Genomic DNA, 20,869 nt, shown 5'->3' with positions numbered 1-20,869 from the left:
GAGAAAGGTCTTCCTTCCATTGGTTCACCTTCCCCTTTTTTTGAGAACACTACAGAAATGAAAGGTCATGTCTGTGAAAAATTAAGTAGTTGATTTCTTAAGCCATTTGCTTCTTCAGGCAAAATCTCAAAGCTATTTGATTTCCTTATTTTATCAGGGCTATTGAAGATCTAGCACTGATGGACCTAAATTGAAGTTGTAATTTAGGCGATCATATTTTTTGTTTTGATGCTAGGCTTCTGTATTTCTAGTAATAATCTCAGTAATATCGGTTTTTTCGACAGACACTGAGTTACCCACATTTATCTAATAAATGTGAACAAAGCAAGATTTTAATCCATGTCTCCTGGTTATCAGTCTGGGTTGTGGTCTTTCTTTAAAAAAAAAAAAAAAAGAGAGAGAGAGAGATGTATTTATTTGAAAGGCAGAGTTGCAGATACCAAGGGAGAGACAGAGAAAGAGATCTTCCATTTGTTGGTTCACTCTCCAAATAGCCACAGTGGCCAAATCCAGGACCCTGGAACTCCCTCCAGATCTCCATTTACTTGAGTCATGTGCTGCTTTCCCAGACACATTAGCAGGAAGCTGTATTGAAAGTGAAGCAGCAGGGACTAGAACCAGCACTGGTAAGGGATGCCGGTGTCACAGGCAGCTGCCTAACCTGCTGCACCACAACACTGGTCCCATTTCTTTCTAACATAATCTGCCACCTTCTAATATAAGTAACTTTAATTTAAATATCTCTAAGGAAAAATTGGGTAACAAAATTTTATCATCAGTCATTTATTTCAGGATGATATCAGTATGTACTTTGTGCAACATGCTATTTCATTTTTGGAAATTCAGTGATCTTCAGTTAAGGCTGAATAAGACAGGCCTGCTTGCTTCCCATGACTTTTTTGCATTCCAATTCAGCAGACATCTCTGGGGGCTAACTTTATACTAGACTGTGAACCGGGTGTCTTTTTTAATGTTTGATCCTGTAGGTGGGTGTTACTATCAATATTTTATAGTAAGGCATGAATGTTCAGAGAAGAATATGTAAAATGCTAAATATTTTCTTCAGAACTAATACAATGTAATGATAATAACATAGCAGTTATTTTAAAATATATTTGAACTTAAAATATAGTCTAACATGAATATTTATAATAGGCTACAACCATATCTGTGTTTACCATCCTGTTTCTGTTAAAAGGCAGTAAACTAAACGAAGATTGAGATCCAGTTTCAACATTTTAACAGTTTTATTGAGAAAAAGTTTACATACAGCATAATTCATCCATTTGCAGTGCACAGAAATCCTATATTTACAGGGTTGTCCAGGACTCAACTTCTTGGTTGTTGATTTGTTGATTTTTAAATTTTTTTTGAAGATTTATTTCATTGAAAGGCAGAGTGACAGAAAAAGAGATCTTCCATCCATGGCTGAATCCCAAATGGGCACAACAGCCAGGTCTAGGCCAGGTCAAAGCCAGGAGCCAGAAACTCTGCCCGAGTCTCCCATGTGAGTGGCAGGACTCAACTACTTGAGCCAGTGTCTGCTGCTTCCCAGGTGCATGAGTAGGGAGCTGGAATGGAAGCAGAGTAGCTGGGACTGGAGCTGGCACCTGTTACAGGATGCGGGTGTCCCAGGCAGTGCCGCAACACCTGCCGCTGGTTGGCTGAATTTTGAGCCTGGTTTGTTGAACCTTGTTTATTTGGTTATTGAGTTATTACTGGCTATCCTTTCAGATAAGAAAACAGCTTTGTAGTCATAAAAGAATTTAGATTCAATCCTTGTTATTTTCTGATTCAGCTCTGCCCCATCACAATCCAATCACTGTCCCCATTTCAGTTCTAGTACAAAAAGCTTCCTTGACTTCCATGAGAAATGTTTGCTTACAGGAATGTTAAGCTGATTTTTATCTGTGCCATCAACAAAGAGAAATTTTAGAATGTGAAATCCATTTCCTTATAATATGATTCTCTAAGTCCTTTGCAATGTACATACCATAGAGGAAAATCCAAAGAATACATGCATTAATATTTACTAACTGTGGGAGCTGGCACCTTGGCGTACTGGGTAAAGCCACTGCCTGACGTGCCAGAATCCCATATGGGCGCCGATTCAAATCTTGGCAGCTCCACTTCTGATCCAGCTCTCTGCTATGGCCTGGGAAAGCAGTACAAGATGGCCCAAGTTCTTGGGCCCCTGCACCCATGTGGGAGACTAAGAAGAAGCTGCTGGCTTCTGGCTTCGGATCAGCTCAGCTCCAGCCGTTGCAGCCATCTGGGGAGTGAACCAGTGGTTAGAAGCCCCCCCCCCCCCCCCCCGCTCTCTCTGCCTCTCTGTAATTCTGCCTTTCAAATAAATAAATAAATCTTTAAAAAAATACTAACTGTGCCTTCCTCAAATTAAAAAATGCAAACAAATCCCCTGATAACCACTGATGGTCATTGTGAGTCCTTATCCAGGACTTAATTTTTTTTTTTTTTTTTTTTTTTGACAGGCAGAGTTAGAGAGAGAGGTCTTCCTTCCGTTGGTTTACCTCCCAAATGGATGCCACCCAAAGCCAGGAGCCAGGTGCTTCCTCCTGGTCTCCCATGCGAGTGCAGGGCCCAAGCACTTGGGCCATCCTCAAGTGCCCTCCCGGGCCACAGCAGAGAGCAGGAGTGGAAGATGAGCAACCGGGACAGAATCCAGTGCCCCAACTGGGACTAGAACCCGGTGTGCCGGCGCTGCAGGTGGAGGATTAGCCTAGTGAGCCATGGCGCGGGCCGATCCAAGACTTAATTTAAGACGGGATTCAGAAAGCTAGGTGCCTCTCTCCTTTCATTGACTTGACTGCACATTAGAAAATCACTTGAGAATCATGCTGTGCTTTATGAATATGTATTTAATCTACTTTATATACACAACCACTCAATATGTGAAAAGTAACTCATTGTCAAAGTGCTGCTGCATCTTTAATTCAGTTAAGAATTCAGTCGCTCCCTGGGAGTACGGGCATCGGGCATTGGGCGTCATCCCAGTTTGGGTGAGTAAAACAGGATAACAGACCATTTCTCATTAATTATATTCAAGATAAGAGCTGGCTGGCAGTGCAGGCAGGTCCTGGATTCCTGCTGTGTGGCCTGGGCACTCTGTTAAGACTGTATTTGTCATCCATGTCCTACTTTCCATCCCTTAGCGTAGATGTAAGATGTGCTGTCTGTGTATGGTCATACTGGACTAATACTGGAGTAATATTAGAATTACTCCCAGTTCCTCTAATATGTAATTTGTCTCACATCTCTATGCTTTCACAGTCATTATTTCTTCAGTGGAAATCGTATTCTCCCCGCCCCCTTGTCTCACCTCTTCTTCACGTCTTAGCTGACAAACCCCCTCTCCCGTGAAGTGTTGTGCAGTCTTGGGTGTTCTCTGTCCTGGGCCTGTCCTGTACTTGGTATTAACTAGGTCAGAGCAGTTTTCTTACTACATTGCAATCACACCCTGACTACTTATTCCCCGTCAGACAGGAAGCTCCATGAGGGCAAGGATGAGTTAGACCCTCTCTGCCCTCATCTCCAAGGTGCCTGGTGCATGGCTCGTGGTTTTCTTGAATCCTAAGTTTATGTCACCAAAGGTGGCCTTGGGATAGTGGTGATTACATAATTTCACTGCTGTACCTCGTCAAAGCCTAGACGACAGTGAGAAACTCCCTCTTTCAACCGCTCTTAGCCAGTACGGCCATTGGATGTGAGAGGTTTGGGGATGAAAGATTCTGTGAGCGCTTTTACTTAATTAGTTCAGAGAGGTCATTTATGCTTTTTCTGCCTCCAGTTTCCTCATACTGCTGGCAATATTAATACCTAAATCACTAGGCTACTGTGAAAATCCATTTAGAGCATATATAGGAAAACAGTTTGCAAACTAAACCACTGCAAACATGAGAGAGAAAGGAGAGGCGATGTAATGTGGACGAAAGAGCATATGGTTTGGCCTTGGATTGGATTTTAAACCCAGATTCTATTACTTTTGACTTTTGGGACTTAACTTCTAGGAGCCTGTGTCTTCATTCAACAGGGGTCAATAACAATATTTTGGCAGCGTAGAGAAACATTGTGAAGGGCAAATGGGATTCAGGCAATGTTCTGCCTGTGTTCGATCTGAGTACGGTCTGCTTTTTCTAGCCAGAACTTTTGTACATTGTGTGTTCCTACCTCTACACACACTTCTCTAAGATTGATCCAGTCCTTTGTACTGAGAGCAGACCCTTCTGAGGGGACAGGGAGATGATGGGGGAGACAAGTTTCCCTGGGCGGGGCTCTAGGTGGCCAGAGCCTCAGTCACAGCACACAAGCTGGAGCTTCTCTTACCTTTTCTTTTTTTTTTTTTTTTTTAAGATTTTATTTATTTATTTGAGAGGTAGAGTTACAGAGAGAGAGAGAGGGAGAGACAGAAAGAAAGGCCTTCTAACCTCTGGTTCACTTCCCAAATGGCTGCAAGACCAGAGCTGATCCAAAGCCAGGAGCCAGGAGCTTCCTCTGGGTCTCCCACGTGGGTGCAGGGACCCAAGCACTTGGGCCATCCTCCACTGCTTTCCCAGGCCATAGCAGAGAGCTGGATGGGAAGTGGAGCAGCCGGGACCCAAACTGGAGCCCATATGGGATACCTGCAGGCAGAGGCTTAGCCTACTACACCACAGTGCTGGCTCCTTACGATTTCTTTTTGAAACTTTTTATTGAAGTAAAAGCATACACACCAAAAAGGCACACCCTGTAACCACATCATTCATTCTCATTGCTGCCTAATATTCCATCTTGCAAATATACTACATTTCCTTTTTTTCATTCTACTATTGATAACAAGTAGATAGCTTTCAGTTTGGTGCTATTACAAATCAAATATTGCTGCTCTGAGCATTCTTCTCGTTCATGTTTTTTGGTGAATGTATGTGTTTCTCACAGGGATATATGTGGCAGTGGAATTTCTGGGTCACGGAACACGCATGTGTTCAGTATTCACTGGTAATACCAAAATGCTTCCCAACGTGGTTACGCAGACTCACACTCCCTGTAGTGCTCCAGTTCCAGTTGTCCCCACATCTACTTACTAATATCTGTCTTCAACTGTAAGAATTTTGATGGATTTTATATTAGGAAGCAGTTTGGAAAGGGAGCTATTTCCTTATCCCACAACACCTACAATTCTAAATGTTCATATATCTATTTTCAAAAATGCACTGTAGGGGCCGGCACTGTGGCATAGCAGGTAAAGCGGCCGCCTGCAGTGCCAGCATCCCATATCGGTGCCAGTTCAAGTCCCAGCTGCTCCACTACCACTTCTCTGCTAAGGCCTGGGAAAGCAATGGAAGATGGCCCAAGTCCTTGGGCCCCTGCACCCACATGGGAGACTCAAGAAGAAGCTCCTGGCTCCTGGCTTCAGATCAGCATAACTCCGGCTATTTCAGCCATCTGGAGAGTGAACCAGCAGAAGGAAGACTCTTTCTCTCTCTCTCTCTCTCTCTCTCTCTCTCTCTCTCTTTAAATCTTTTGTTTTTTTTAAATGCACTCTGGGTGAAAGCAGAGAACTGTATTGAATGTAAGAGTTCTAGCACTGTGCCTAGCATATGGAAGGAAGGTGACAATACCTACCACTGCTGTTGTTGGTACCATTATCATTCAGTGCCTCCCATGTTCCCTGGGAGTGGGAGAGGGGTATGGTGGGTACAAAGAATAAGATGTCTCTGCCCACCAGGAGCTCAAGACTAGGATTGGAAAAAGATTATTATTCAATAGCATGGTAGGAACTTGAGGGAAAGTAGTGCTTGAGTTGGGACTTAAAGAATCAGTAAGAGTTTAACAGAAAGAGTAAAATGACAGTGCGCTGGGAGAAACACAGGGCCCTTGGTGCAAGTGGCAGAGCCTACGACCTCCTGCAAGAGTTCACTAGGCTGGAACTGTTGCCTGCTGTCCTGTTACTCAGCCTTGTCACCTGCAGCACTTACTGCAGGAAAGAGGGGGGCTGAGCTGGTGACCCTGTGTGAAGTTACAGAACTCTATGGTGTTCTCTGCCACCACCTCTTCACTTCTCCATCCCCTGGGAAAGCGATCAGCTTCTTCTGCCTTCAAGGATCAAAGCCTGTCCCAGGTACTAGGTACTTAAAAAAAATACCATTAAAACTTTAACAGCTGTAAAATAACATGGTTACAAGAATCCCTCAATTTATCTGCTGTGTGGTCCTTTCTTTTTATGTTAAGGCGTAAAGTTTTTATTCTTGCACGGGCACAGGTTGCTCTGTCATGGCAATTCAACTTAATAAAACGCTGCACTGCTCAGTAACTTAGGGAGTCAGTAAATGCTCTTGAGGAAGTTTTATGACATCGAAGATGATGATCAAGATCTCACACATTCTTCTGTTGTGTTTCAGGCGTTGGAAATATAGGCCAGGGAAGGACAATGGACATGACCCCTAATCTCATTGAATTGACAAATGTAGTAGGGGATCAAACAAGTAAACTGTGATAAGGACTGTGCTGGGCTGAAGTACTGAGTCCTGCGGGGGGCGGGGGGGGGGGGGGCACACTGGAGAAGCAGCTGATGAGGGTTCAGGGATGACGCCTTTCTGGAAAAGAAGTCGGAATCCTGACAGCTTTGTCACAGGGAGTGGGCTGTTCCAGCAGAGGGGACCATGTATAGAAAGGACTGAATGCAGAGAGAGTGGCTTGCCAGGGGCACTAGAAGGAGTAGCCAGGCAAGGGGTTTGGAGAAAGGCGTTTTAACACAGAACACAAAGTAGGTTGGAAGATGGATTGGAGGAGGTCAGGACTGGAGCCAAGGAGACCAGTTGTAATAGTGAAGGCATAAAAGACAGGTAACCAGTGTTCTCAGTACAGTGACTTCTCTCTCTCTCTCTCTCTCTTTTTTTTTTTTTTTTTTTTGACAGGCAGAGTGGACAGTGAGAGAGAGAGAGAAAGGTCTTCCTTTTGCCATTGGTTCACCCTCCTGACCGCCGCAGCCGGCGGGCTGTGACTGGCACACCGCGCTGATCCGATGGCAGGAGCCAGGTGCTTTTCCTGGTCTCCCATGGGGTGCAGGGCCCAAGCACCTGGGCCATCCTCCACTGCACTCCCTGGCCACAGCAGAGAGCTGGCCTGGAAGAGGGGCAACCAGGACAGAATCCGGCGCCCTGACCGGGACTAGAACCCCATGTGCCGGTGCCGCTAGGTGGAGGATTAGCCTAGTGAGCCGCGGCACCGGTCAGTACAGTGACTTCTAAAACTCTCTTCTCCCGCAATCCTCCAACACAAGACATCCTGGCTTCTCTAGAAGTCAGTACCGCGATTTGGAGAATAAAGAAAAATCCTATTTAAAAGAAAGTATCGTGTTGCCAAAACTACTTTTAATGTCCTTTGTTTTCTTGTTTTCTAGGAATGTTTACCCTTGCGGAAGTTGCTTCACTTAATGACATTCAGCCAACTTATCGAATCCTGAAACCATGGTGGGACGTCTTTATGGATTACCTAGCGGTTGTTATGTTGATGGTAGCCATCTTTGCAGGAACCATGCAACTTACCAAAGATCAGGTGGTCTGCTTGCCAGTGTTGCCGTCTCCTGTAAACTCAAAGGCAAACATGCCACCAGGAAATGCGGCCCTCACCACCGACATCCCGAAGACGGAAGCAGCCGCTAACCGAGACCAAGATGGGAGGACGACAAACGAGCTTTCCTTTGGCACCTCTGCTGTGACACCTGACATACCTCTCAGAGCCACATATCCTCACACAGATTCCACTGTTCCAAGTCAGGAGGCAAAGAAAGAGAAGAAAGATCCAACAGGCCGAAAAACCAACTTGGATTTTCAGCAATATGTATTTATTAATCAGATGTGTTACCATCTGGCCCTTCCATGGTATTCTAAGTACTTTCCATACCTTGCTCTTATACATACTATTATTCTCATGGTCAGTAGCAACTTTTGGTTCAAATATCCCAAAACATGCTCAAAAGTAGAACATTTTGTTTCAATATTAGGAAAGTGCTTTGAATCTCCTTGGACTACTAAAGCGCTGTCTGAGACAGCATGTGAAGACTCAGAGGAAAACAAGCAGAGAATAACAGGTGCCCAGACTCTACCAAAGCACGTGTCTACCAGCAGCGATGAAGGCAGCCCCAGTGCCAGCACCCCGATGATCAACAAAACAGGCTTTAAGTTTTCCGCTGAGAAGCCTGTGATAGAAGTTCCCAGCATGACCATCCTGGATAAAAAGGATGGTGAGCAGGCCAAAGCCTTGTTTGAGAAAGTGAGGAAGTTCCGCGCCCATGTAGAAGACAGTGACTTGATCTACAAGCTCTATGTGGTCCAGACAGTTATCAAAACAGCCAAGTTCATTTTCATTCTCTGCTACACTGCGAACTTTGTCAACGCGATCAGCTTTGAACACGTGTGCAAGCCAAAAGTTGAGCATCTGACTGGCTACGAGGTCTTTGAGTGCACCCACAATATGGCCTACATGTTGAAAAAGCTCCTCATCAGCTACATATCCATTATCTGTGTTTATGGTTTCATCTGCCTCTACACTCTCTTCTGGTTATTCCGGATACCTTTGAAGGAATATTCTTTTGAAAAAGTCAGAGAAGAGAGCAGCTTCAGTGACATTCCAGATGTCAAAAATGACTTTGCGTTCCTTCTGCACATGGTAGACCAGTATGACCAGCTGTATTCCAAGCGTTTTGGTGTGTTCTTATCAGAAGTCAGCGAAAATAAACTTAGGGAAATCAGTCTGAACCACGAGTGGACGTTTGAGAAACTCAGGCAGCACGTCTCTCGCAACGCCCAGGACAAGCAGGAGTTACATCTGTTCATGCTGTCGGGTGTGCCTGATGCCGTCTTTGACCTCACAGACCTGGATGTGCTAAAACTTGAACTGATTCCAGAAGCTAAAATTCCTGCTAAGATATCTCAAATGACTAATCTCCAAGAGCTGCACCTCTGCCACTGCCCTGCAAAAGTTGAGCAGACTGCTTTCAGCTTCCTCCGCGACCACTTGAGGTGCCTTCATGTGAAGTTCACTGACGTGGCTGAGATTCCCGCCTGGGTGTATCTGCTCAAGAACCTGCGAGAGCTGTACTTGATAGGCAATTTGAACTCTGAAAATAATAAGATGATAGGACTCGAATCTCTCCGAGAGTTGCGGCACCTTAAGATTCTCCACGTGAAGAGCAATCTGACCAAAGTCCCCTCCAACATTACGGATGTGGCTCCACATCTTACAAAGTTAGTCATTCATAATGACGGCACTAAACTCTTGGTACTGAACAGCCTTAAGAAAATGATGAATGTCGCTGAGCTCGAACTCCAGAACTGTGAACTCGAGAGAATTCCCCATGCTATTTTCAGCCTCTCTAATTTACAGGAACTGGATTTAAAGTCCAATAACATACGCACAATTGAGGAGATCATCAGTTTCCAGCATTTGAAACGACTGACTTGTTTAAAACTATGGCATAACAAAATCGTTACCATTCCTCCCTCCATCACCCACGTCAAAAACTTGGAGTCACTTTATTTCTCTAACAACAAGCTCGAGTCCTTACCAGCGGCAGTATTTAGTTTACAGAAACTCAGATGCTTAGATGTAAGCTACAACAACATTTCCACGATTCCAATAGAAATAGGGTTGCTTCAGAACCTGCAGCATTTGCATATCACCGGGAACAAGGTGGACATTCTGCCAAAACAGTTGTTTAAGTGCGTGAAGTTGAGGACTTTGAATCTGGGGCAGAACTGCATCTCCTCCCTCCCAGAGAAAGTTGGTCAGCTCTCCCAGCTCACTCAGCTGGAGCTCAAGGGGAACTGTCTGGACCGCCTGCCAGCCCAGCTGGGCCAGTGTCGGATGCTCAAGAAAAGCGGGCTTGTTGTAGAAGATCACCTTTTTGACACCCTGCCACTTGAAGTCAAAGAAGCATTGAATCAAGACATAAATGTTCCCTTTGCAAATGGGATCTAAACTGAGATAATACGTGCACATCCATGTGCAGGAGCAACTTCCTAGATTGCAAATGCTCACGTACAAGTTATTGCAAGATAATGCATTTTAGGAGTAGGTACATCTTTTAAAATAAAGCAGAGTGGGTGCATAGAAGGCTGATGGATAGAGGACTTAAGCGAATGTTCAATGTGTGTGGTCTTTAAGTCATTCATTTCCAAATCTTTTTTCTTTCTTTCTTTCCTTCTCTCTTTCTTTCTTCCTTCTTTTTCTTTTGGGGAAATGGTAGGAACAATTATAATCACTAATCTTGGTTCTTTTTAAATTGTTTGTAACTTGGATGCTGCCGCTACTGAATGTTTACAAATTGCTTGCCTGCTAAAGTAAATGATTAAATTGACATTTTCTTACTATGCCGCCTTTTTGAGGTGTCTTGATTTACCTTGCTTAATTGGGGCAATATTACTTTTAACTCAGACCACTAAAGCCACATCAAATGTAAACATGTAAATTTAGCTTTGTTGAAATATTGATTCCTGTTATTTAAAACACCTCAAATAAGCACTTTTTGTGACTGGTACAGCTGCTTCTGAGAATCCCATTCTATAGATTGCTGGGGTCTTTTTTTTTTTTTTTTTTTTTTTTTTTTTTTTTTTTTTTTAAGAATAAAAGCAAGAAAAAAATAAAACAGCACACCCCTTAATCATAATTTTTTTCCCTAGTCTGGAGTTCTGATCATTTAGCATATTTTTCTACCAATAAGATAGGGTTGCTAATAAACAGAAATTTTAAAAGTTATCAAATTAAGTCAACATAAAAAGTTCAGTGCCTTAATGATTAAATAATGTTCCCGTGTCTCTGTCTGGAAGACAGCACAACTTCAAAGCAAGTAGCGTTTGATTTCTTGCTCTTTTCACGGTGTTGTGGTTCTGGCAGTGGGGAGTGGGGAATAGGCCTTATGATTCATTGAGTTGGAAAACTCTTGACTTTCCCCATTTATTTTAGTGACAAGCTGTATTTCCTGTGTTTGTCTACAGCTGGGAGGGCCAATGTCCAGGAAAATCCTGGCAGAATACACTTCTCAGATTATAGTTTTCCTACTTATCTAACTTATAAAATGCCTAACTTGGAAAAGAAAATAAATAAACTCCTTGTCACTTGTTCAGGTGTCGTTGGCAGGTGTTTCCTGGGCTTCTACAGGAATGCTTTTTCAAGAGACGACCACCGCTTGGCGCTCTGGCTGGCAGAGTGGTGCCCTCCTCAGGCTTGCACTCAGTGGAACACTGAGCGTCCTCTGTCGCTCCCCAGCACAGCTTCAAGGATTTTGCACAGAATATGGAAAGATAGTCTCATATGCTTGATTCCGGAGATACTGCCTAAGGCCAATGAAGGTGACTCTCAGCCTGCTGGAAAACTTGTGAGAACTGAGAAGTGTTGTCAATAAAAGAAAAGGCTGGTGGGGCGTTTGCTATAGCAATTAAGATGCCTCCTGGGATACCCACATCCACTCCCTATTCCACCTTCCTGCTGATAGACTCCCTGGGAAGCAGCAGACTGGTAGTTCTCTGCCACCCCATGGAAGACCCAGACTGAGTTCCTGGCTCCTGGCTGTAGCCTGGCCCAGTCCCAGCTGTTGCACTCATTTGAGGAGTGAGCTAGCAAATGGAAGATCTCCCCCTGTCTCTGCTCTCTTGCTCTCTCACTGTCACTCTTTCTCTCACTCTTTGCCCCCTCTTTCAAATGATTAAATAAAAATGTTTAAGTTAATGAGAACTAGAGAGACTACAGCTACTGTCACTATATTAAGAACTGGCCCAGCTCCAGCATCCTAGCCATTCCTTCTTCCCAAACGCTTGTAGTGGAAGATTTAGCCTATAAAATCCCAAGTTTAGGAAAGCAGAGGACAATAGCAAATCAAATCCATATATGCACGTGCCAGTTCTTTTCAGCATTCAGTAATGTATTCACTGGCATTGATTCTGCACCTGCTCTTGCCTAGCCAGTGCAAGGAACTAGGGGTTTAGTGTCAGGAAAAATCACAGCCCCTGGCTATCTGTGTTGTGGGCTAGGCTGGTCCTAAATTAATTTTCCAGTCTCTTGCCTTTTACTTAGAGAAGAAGTCGAAGTACAGGCACAAACACAGCATGCAGTGTGATAGGCTTTATTTACAAAGAAAAAAACACACAGGCACATGAAGGCTTTATTGAGGGAGAATGGGCCGAGAGATAGGCCAGGGTAGGTAAAGGGGAATTATCAGACCCTGCTCTGCTCATCCTGAGTCCCCAAGGAGGAGAGAGCGAGCTTCCATTCTACCTTGCTTTTTATGAGCTTATAAAAATGAAAGTGTTTATGTGGCACCACCCCCATGTCCTGGGTAAGAGGAAGTACCGAGGGGTCCCCTGATTGACAAGTAGGTGAACATGGCAACACACGGGGAGGGAGTTGTGGCTTCCAGCTCAAGAACTTAAAATTATCTAAGCTTTTCCCATGTCATCTGGCGCTTTATAGCCAGCTGGGGAAGAAAAATACTGATTATGGAAATGATAGTCATGATTGACCGCTGTTGTGGTATAGAAGGCTCCCAAATGTACGTGAGTGCATAGTGGCTGGGGTGGGGTGAGCTTGGCTAAGAGCATCAGGAAGCCTTGTGTGAAAGCTGCCCGTGAACATGCCTGGACATCGCCCCGCCTCCAGCCATGCAGGGCACTCTTCGCCCTGCTGAAGAATGCTGCCCCTGAAATGCACAGAGCGTTTTGTGAAGGAGGCCACCCTGGCTCGATGGTGGAACACACAGGCCGGGTCTTAGGATCTCTGCTTTACACACGAGGAACCTTGTCATCTTCTTTTAAATCACTGTTGAAATATGGCTGGCATATAAAAAGCCATACATATTTAATAGATACATCTCTGTGAATTGTCTTCCTTTCTTAAAACAAGGGCGTGTTGTCTTCTGCCTTGCAGAAGTTGCACGGCATGCTGGCTCACCATGCTTTTCATAGAAAAGTCGTTCTGTGAGAGCTGGGATCTGTGTGACACCCCCAAAGCATGGCTGCTGGCAGCTCTGCCCATGCGCCCAGTTCCTAATCAGTATGTGCGGTTCAGTAGAAATCGACTAGCTTTATTAATAATTTCAATAGCAATATCTTGAAGATCCTTGCCGTCTATTCAGATAAGAATTCTGAATATCAGCTTGAATAAAGCAAGCGACATGGTAAGTTCTTAGCATTTATTCAGTGAAAGAAATACACCGGAAATGAGGGCTTTATTTAGGGGAGAAAGAAATCTAGAAGCATAAACGGGGTCCATACCAGGCAGAGAGCAGGCCAGGAGCCACATGGAGCAAAGCGTGCAGTTAGGAGCAGCCACAGGTAGCGTAGTGTGGGCCAGGAAGCAGAGGGAGCAGTCAGAGGTGCGGAGGTGTGAAACAACAGGGGCAGGGCCCAGGCACTCCAGGCCTTTATTCACGAAGGCGAGGTCAGCTAGGGGCCTGAGTTCACACAAGCGGCAGGGTGAAGGCATGGTCTCCAGCTCACAAATCTAATCAATTTAATCCTATCTGCCTGCCTATATCACAGTCACTTAGAAAGATTGGTATTCAATGCCTTCAAATGGGCGCCTTTTACCTTCACCCCATCTGAGGACTTCAGCAGCCCTTAATGGTGTCCTTGAATTCTGAAGAGTTCACAGTCAGTTGATTTAAATGCCGCATTCCTTTACACTGTTTGCAAATGGCAACATTCTAAAGGGGTTTTCCTGAGAAGTGCTGATTCATTTAACAGACTGTTTATTTAAATGCACAGACAACAGCTGAGGGAGTTGGGGGCCCAGCGTGGGTCAGCATGTGTCCTCAGGAATTGATGCTGGCATCCCATGCAGCAGGCATGCGTGGGAATGAGGTACATTACGATGTACAGGTTTTGACGTCGCCGTGTTTTCACATCTTTCCCCAAAGTCCTTTGAGCAGCTGTGGGGAGAAAGTTAAAGTGTCAAATGAGCCATGTGTGGCTGAGTCCCACGAAGGCTGAGGGGACCTTGTTTGCTGGTTGCTGCTTGCTGTCCCCCCACTACACTCATGTTCTCTTGGCCCAACAGAGCGTTCTGAGAGGCGAGCTCTGAGGGACCCCATGCCCAGGAGTGGAGGAGCAGCAGTTTCTTGATCCGTGTGACTCCTGCCTGTTTGCTGTTTTCCATGCATACGGGGAAGGATCATGTTTTACGTTTTATTAACATCTCTAGTTCTTTGTCTTCCCTGATCTCTGCTTCAACCATTAACCAAACTCTGAGTTCCGGAGGGCAGCAAACTGGCAAGTGCCCTGGGGCGCTCCCCTCAGCGCTGTTGCCATTCACCTTGCTGAGGACAAGCCAGGGTGCTGTCTTCTTGCTCAGACTTCGGGCAGCCTCGCGTCTGTAAGCCCTTTTAATAAAATGGCCCCTTTATCCACTCAGTCCCCAAATAAAGGCTGGGCTAACAAAGAGCCCCTTTCATGAAAAGGCCAGGAGAGAGGACTAACTGCTAGAAAGCAGTTTTCAAATGTCCTATAGCTTGTGCCTTTGACACATGAAGGTGGGCCTGTGTGGCTCCCCAAGGACAAGTGCACAGACACTCAGGATGCTGTCTGCCAGGCCGGGGGCAAGGCTGAAGTCAAAGGGGCAGAAGAGCAGCAGTCTGGGAACCATCTGTATGAAATCTGGCCCAAAGCGACTGTACTGCCCTGAAAATCAGGGGAAGGAGCTCCTTTGCTTAGACTTATTTTTTTATTTGAAAGAGTTATAGAAAGAGAGGGAGAGACAGAGAGATCTAACATCAGTTAATTCATTCCCCCAAATGGCAGCCAGGGCTGGGCCAGGCCAACAAAGCCAGGAGCCAGGAGCTTCTTCCAGGTCTCCCACATGTGCTTGGGCCCTTTTCCACTGCTCTGGATCAGAAATGGAGCAGCCAGGACTCGCACCGACATCCATATGGGATACCATGTTGCAGGTGGCAGCTTCACCACAATGCCAGCCCCTCTGACAAATCCTAAAATGAGGAGAATAGCTGCCCTGTATTCATCCTTTTGCCTCTGGAGATACAGTGTATAAACCGCTCCATGCAAGCAACACCTTTCTTATGGCAATCCATGAGATCCTTAATGTTTCATTTGAGAGATAAGGAAAGACTGCAAAGATCTTCCATCTTCTGGTGCACTTCCCAGAGGCCTGTAACAGCTAGAGTGGGCCAGGCCAAAGCCAGGAGCTGGAAACTCAACTGCAGTTCCCCGTGGGTGGCAGGGGCCTAAGTCACCTGCAGGATGCACATTAGCAGGAAGCTGGAAGCAGGAGCAGAGCCGGGACTGCAGTCCCAGTGCTCTAACACGGGATGTAGATGTCTCGTCAAATACCCAACCCCATGAGATTCTTTGCTTAGAGTTAGTCTGGAGAGTTTCATCTGATAGTTGCTTCCCCAAAGACAGAAACTGCCGCAGCCCTGCCTGCTGTCACCATGAGCTGTCTTATTTCTGAGGCTCAAGCTGTGAAGTGCAAGTGCTTAGATTTGAATCCTGCCTCTGTCCCAGCTGTGGGACCACAGCAAGCTACTTAACTTTGCTAAGCATCTGTAACTGGGGATAATTTATATCGCCTACCATATGGGGCTTTGTTGTGATAACCAAATGAGGTGATTCATTAAAGGTACTGTGCCTAGCGAACAGTAAGTGCCTTTATCCCCGACTACAGTAGACGCTACTAGCCTGACCTGGTATGCTTTCTCTCCTTCCTTGGTAATGGAATTTTCAGTGGATACCTGGAACCCAGAATAAAATGTGTATGTGGAGCAGATGTGGCCATGTGACTAGATGCTAGCCAGAGGAATGAATAGAAGTGGAATGTGCCGTTTCTGGATCAGGCCCTTAAAGGGAAGGGCCTGCCTTCCCCCTTCCCCATTCCTGCCGCTCAGATGCAGACAGGGAAATGAGCCAGTTTAAACTGTGCAGGAGAGAGCAACAAACAGGACAGGACACAGCAATGCAGCAGAAGTCTGGGCTCCTGGCAACCTCTAGGAGCAGGGTTGCATAAAAGAGAGAGAAGCCACTACTGAGGGGCTCCGGTGTGACAACAAGCACTGAAGACCTTGCTACTCAGCCATTTGGCAGCACTTGGGAGCTAGTTAGAAGTGCAGGCTCAGATCCCTTCCTAAATGAATTCAACCCAAATCTGTATTTTGAATGTTTTTAATTTATTTAAGGCAAAGAGAGAGAGAGCTCTCATTTGCTAGTTCACTCCCTGGATTACCACAACAGCTGGGGCTGAGCCAGGGTCAGGCCAAAGCCAGGAGCCTGGATCTCCATCCAGGCCTCCCACATGGGCAGCAGGGACCCAAGTTGAGCCATCACCTGGTGCCTCCCAAGGTGCATATTAGGAATGGAGCTGGCACTTGGACCCAGGCATTTAACTGCTACACCAAATGCCTGCCCTCGCCCAAATGATATTGACAAGATGATTTGTGGGTGTATTAAAGTGTGAGCAGGCAATACCCAGGAAGAACAAGTCAGCAAGCCATCACCGGGGCATGGGAAGAGAAGCATGCAGGTGATGGGTGTTTCCATCACCACTGGGTTCTGCCTCTCCCATCAGCTCCTGCTGGCTCCTGTTGGGGAGGAATTGCTCACAGTGCTCATGGCTCACACTAACTTCCATGCCCCAGCTTGGCAGTTGTGCCATTCATGTCACCACAGCAAGCATAGGAAAGGGTGGTGTCGCACTACCACTGTTCATGCCTTGACAAGGTGGCTGGTGATAAAGGTGGGGTGTTGAAGGTCCTCTAGCTGTCCTCACTGACACAGGCACTTGTGCTAAGCCCTTCAGCCATCAACACCCCCCACATGCCAGGCTAGCTACACAGCCCCATTCCACTGTTTAACCTTTAGGCTGGGTTTGGTTTAGCTGCTGAAAGCTCAACCAACCATACGATAACTGCCCATTTCAAGCCTCTTCTGAGTGCCCCCTGGGAAGCTGCCAAATAGCTCAGCCTGCAAATTGGCTGGAGTCGTTTCAAGGGAAGACCTGCCCAAAGGAATCACACAGGGTAAGGCACCGCTGCATAAATCATGTGAAGAAACACATCGTCGACTTGCCAGTGAAACAGTAAGTAGCAGTCCATTTCAATGTCATTCTGCCTGGATGGAAAACTCTTCAAGATTGATCTCCAAGGGTTGAACTCAGACCTCTCCTACAGCTTAGAACCACAGATTCTATCTGGCTTGTAGTTGGGGTGGAAACATCTGGTCACCACCCTTCGTCTTCTGCATTGGTGATTAAATCACTCAGCATCTCCTCTTCCCCAGGATGTAGCAAAGATTATGTCAGCAACATGCCAGGCACTCCCTGGAGATAAACAGTGCATAGTAACAGTTGGTATTAATCCATCATCCAAGTAGGCAGGAAGTTCAATCAAAGACAGCATTTTCATCTTTGCCTGAGAAGTAGCTGACAGATTCAAGCCTACCACTCATCAATCCTAAGAAATGGCTATTCTTTTTTATTTATTATTTGTTTATTTGAAAGAGAGCGAGAGAGAGATCTTCCATGTGCTGGTTCACTCCCCAAATGGTTGAAAATCAGAGCTGGACTGATCTGAAGCCAAGAGCCAGGAACTTCTTCCGGGTCTCCCACGTGGGTGCAGGGGTCCAACACTTGGGCCATCTTCTACTGTTTTCCCAGGCACATTAGCAGGGAGCTGGATTGGCAGTGGAGCAGCCAGGACTTGAATTAGTACCCATATGGTATGCCAGCGCTCAGATAGAGGGAAGCTTAACCCACTATGCCACAGCGCCGGCCCTGTAACTGCTATTTTTTTGAGAAGTATGCATTTTCAGGTTTCCATTTCTGAAGGTGGAAGAAGGCATTAGGAAGTGGAGTGGATAATGGAAGTAGCAATAATGATAGCTCCAATTCTGTGCCCAGTGGGCACTTGTCCTGCTCACTCATCACAACAAATTGGGGAGATGTGAATTAGCCACATTTTACAGAAAAAAGGAATTGAGAGATTAGACAATCTATCGAGGATCATCCAGCCAGCAGGAGACAGGAACACTGTTAAATCAGACAATATATATCTCATCTCTTTTAAACCTCACAAGGCCACTAACAGATAGGCATGATTCCCCTTTAGATGAGCAGAGATGCGTGGAGACTCGGGCTAACTTGTCTTGGGTTTCACGTGGAAAGTAGCAGGTTCCAGTCTCAAACTCAGCCATGCCTATGGACAATGCTCGTGCTCTTCCCCTGAACTACACAGCAGATGACTGGTGCTCTGTCAGCAATTCACCAAGATGTTTTGAAATCTGTGTTGACATCTGGTTACATAAATACGCCCCGAGCTAGGATTTTCCTCCATTCTTTAGCATTAGCGAGAAATGTTTGCTAGGTCCCAGCATTGGTCCTACGGGTCAGGACTCGACAGTCGTGAAAGGGTAATGCACCCAAGGGAACGTAGTTACTCTCCCTCTCCGGTCGTTAAAGGCCTGCCCGTCTGCACTCACGGTCGTTTACTCAGAAATGAGAAAGCTCTGTGCCGCCCGTGCGATGCAGAGTCAGTGTGTGGAGAGTGACATTCAACAGACCCAGAGAGGCGGGCGCAGGAAAACACTGGAACCTACACGGGGCCCCCGGGCAGATGTGACTTTTCTTTCTAGCGTGGCATTTCCAGCACGGGTTCTCAGGCTGTGACCAACCACCAACCAGGCGGCGCCAGGCGCTGGCTTCATCCTGACCTTTGGTTTTCACTCGATCTCTTTTTCTGTTGATGGTCACTGTTCTCTTCCGTCTGGGCTAGCACGACAGAGATTTATGGTCTGTGGAGAGGAAGAGCCCAGTTTCACACAGAAGAAAACTGCTTAGCATGGAGACAGAATGAAGAAAGTTGAGGGAACTCACATCCCCACCCATCCGGGTCCACGAGTACCCTGTCCAGATTGGCATTGCAAAGCCTCCAGAATGTTTTATTTTTTATTTCTCTGATCTTCCTTCCTCCATTATACATGGTAATTTGTTCTAATACCTCACCTTTGATGAGCTCATTTCCTGTGTGAATTTTAGCTGAAATATCAATTGCATTTACAAACCATTTGCGTGTTTTCTATCTTCGGCCCCTTAAACAAGTGAGGAGAGTTTTTACAAGATAACCCAACTCATGCAATCATTTTAGCAGGAGAAGTTTCTCATTCAGCAGGACTAAAATTAGAATCATTACTGACCAAGAAAATCTGCTGGAGGCAAAGAAAGAATTTAGAGGAAGCCAGGAAAGGGGTGGGAATGTTTTAAAATATTATAAACAGTTATTCTATTATTTACAGAATAAAATTAGCCCAATGACACATTCTAAGTATGGCATCGGTTCTTCCACCAGCCCGGGCTATAGCCAAATGAAATAAATGTGTACTCAATTGCCATGAGCTGGGGTCTCTTACAGAAGCTTTTAAGATTGTGAGAACCACTAAGTTAACTGTGCTCATACTGAGTTCTTCGAGGCTAAAACCATCCTAATTACATGAAGATAAATTAATATTCTTGGCCTAAGACTTAACTCCCTGTGTAAAAACAGAGTCTGCAGCCAGCAGCTTCAACACCTGCTCTTTGTCATTGCAACCGAGAAGCTGCCCGGGATGGGGGTTAGGGGTCAAGCCACTGGTACTGCCTCCTTAAAGGTGAGGTAGTGGCCAGAAATGAGCTTTCGCTTCCTCATTTGTGCAGTGGGGTTAATGGCAGTGTTTGCTTCACTAGCTGCAGAGCTACGAAGAGGAAATGAGCTAGCACATATGAAGTGGTTAGGACATTGCTGGGCATGCTGACCGCTTAATGCATTCGTGTGGATTTCAGTAATATTTTGAAAATATTGGGGCCATTTTTTTCATCAGCAACATTAAAAATAAACCTGGAAAATGTAAGATGACACTACTGCTAAGGAAATGATACCGCCCAAGTAAGAACTCTTTGAGGCTGGCACTGTGGTGTAGTTAGTAAAGCCGCCGTCTGCAGCTCTGGCTTGTAGGTGCAGGTTCGAGTCCAGGCTGCTCCACTTCGAATCCAGCTCCCTGCTAATGTGCCTGGGAAGGCAGCAGAGATGGCTCAAGTTCTTGGGCCCCTGCACCCATGTGGAATGAAGCTCCTGGCTCCTGGCTTTGGCCTTGTTAATGAAACCAGTGCTGTATCATCTGAGGCACCATCTTAAGCCTCAGGCACCATTTGAGAAGCCCGGCCTGACTTAGCAGAAATCGGGTAACTGGATAGCCCAATCATACACGTTGCCTTTACCCTATCAAGTGGAATTTACTGTTCTCATACCCTCATTTCTGCTAGACTTTATAAGATCCACTCTTATAGTGTAGGGTGCTGCTTCTCCTGTGTGTGGAGAAGCAGCCTCGTCAGCCAATACATTTTTCTCTTATTCCAGGGTTTGCTGTGTTTCGTGTTGACCTTTCAAGCCTGGCCTAGGTCTGGTTGTTGTGACCACTTGGGGAGTGAACCAGCAGATGGAAGATCTCTCATCTCTCTCTCTCTCTTTCTGTCTCTCCCTCTCTCTCTGTAACTCTGATTTCAAATAAATAAATCTTAAAAGAAAAAAAAAGAAATAACTGTGCTTTTCTCTCTTTCAAAAGACAAATCATTAGTGACTTAATGTTTCATAAGTATTATTAATGCATTTATTAATTTGTTTATTTTTACTTAGCAAATTGGAGTAATCAGATATTGTCATATTAAGAACCCTCTTTACTTGGTTATGATGATTTCTAAGTAGTTCTCTAAACTTGGGTCAGATTCAATGATTCATCTGGCAAGAAGCCCAAGGAGAGACTTCCAAAAAAAATATGCTAAAAACTCTGTCTTAGGCTAATTTATTGAGTCTTTAATAAGGAATATTGTCTGTTTTTGTTGTGCA

General features: G+C 45.5%; 1 protein-coding gene across 10 annotated transcripts in view; it reads left to right on the top strand.

Moving 5' to 3' along the window:
- The window catches only part of LRRC8D (leucine rich repeat containing 8 VRAC subunit D), a 135,051-nt gene extending 124,681 nt beyond the window's left edge, over positions 1-10,370 (top strand). For all 10 annotated transcript variants that reach the window (XM_051856259.2, XM_051856258.2, XM_051856257.2 and 7 more), the window contains one exon: positions 7,400-10,370. In XM_051856259.2, coding sequence (XP_051712219.2) covers positions 7,402-9,978 — 2,577 coding nt within the window. In that variant the 5' untranslated portion in view covers positions 7,400-7,401 and the 3' untranslated portion in view covers positions 9,979-10,370. The remainder of the gene's footprint in view (positions 1-7,399) is intronic.
- Positions 10,371-20,869: the final 10,499 nt, after the last annotated feature.

This window comes from Oryctolagus cuniculus, chromosome 7 (genome assembly GCF_964237555.1).
Source record: "Oryctolagus cuniculus chromosome 7, mOryCun1.1, whole genome shotgun sequence".
Lineage (NCBI taxonomy): Eukaryota > Metazoa > Chordata > Mammalia > Lagomorpha > Leporidae > Oryctolagus > Oryctolagus cuniculus.
Note: the sequence above shows the minus strand (reverse complement) of the source record. Positions and strands in the feature narration are given on the sequence as shown.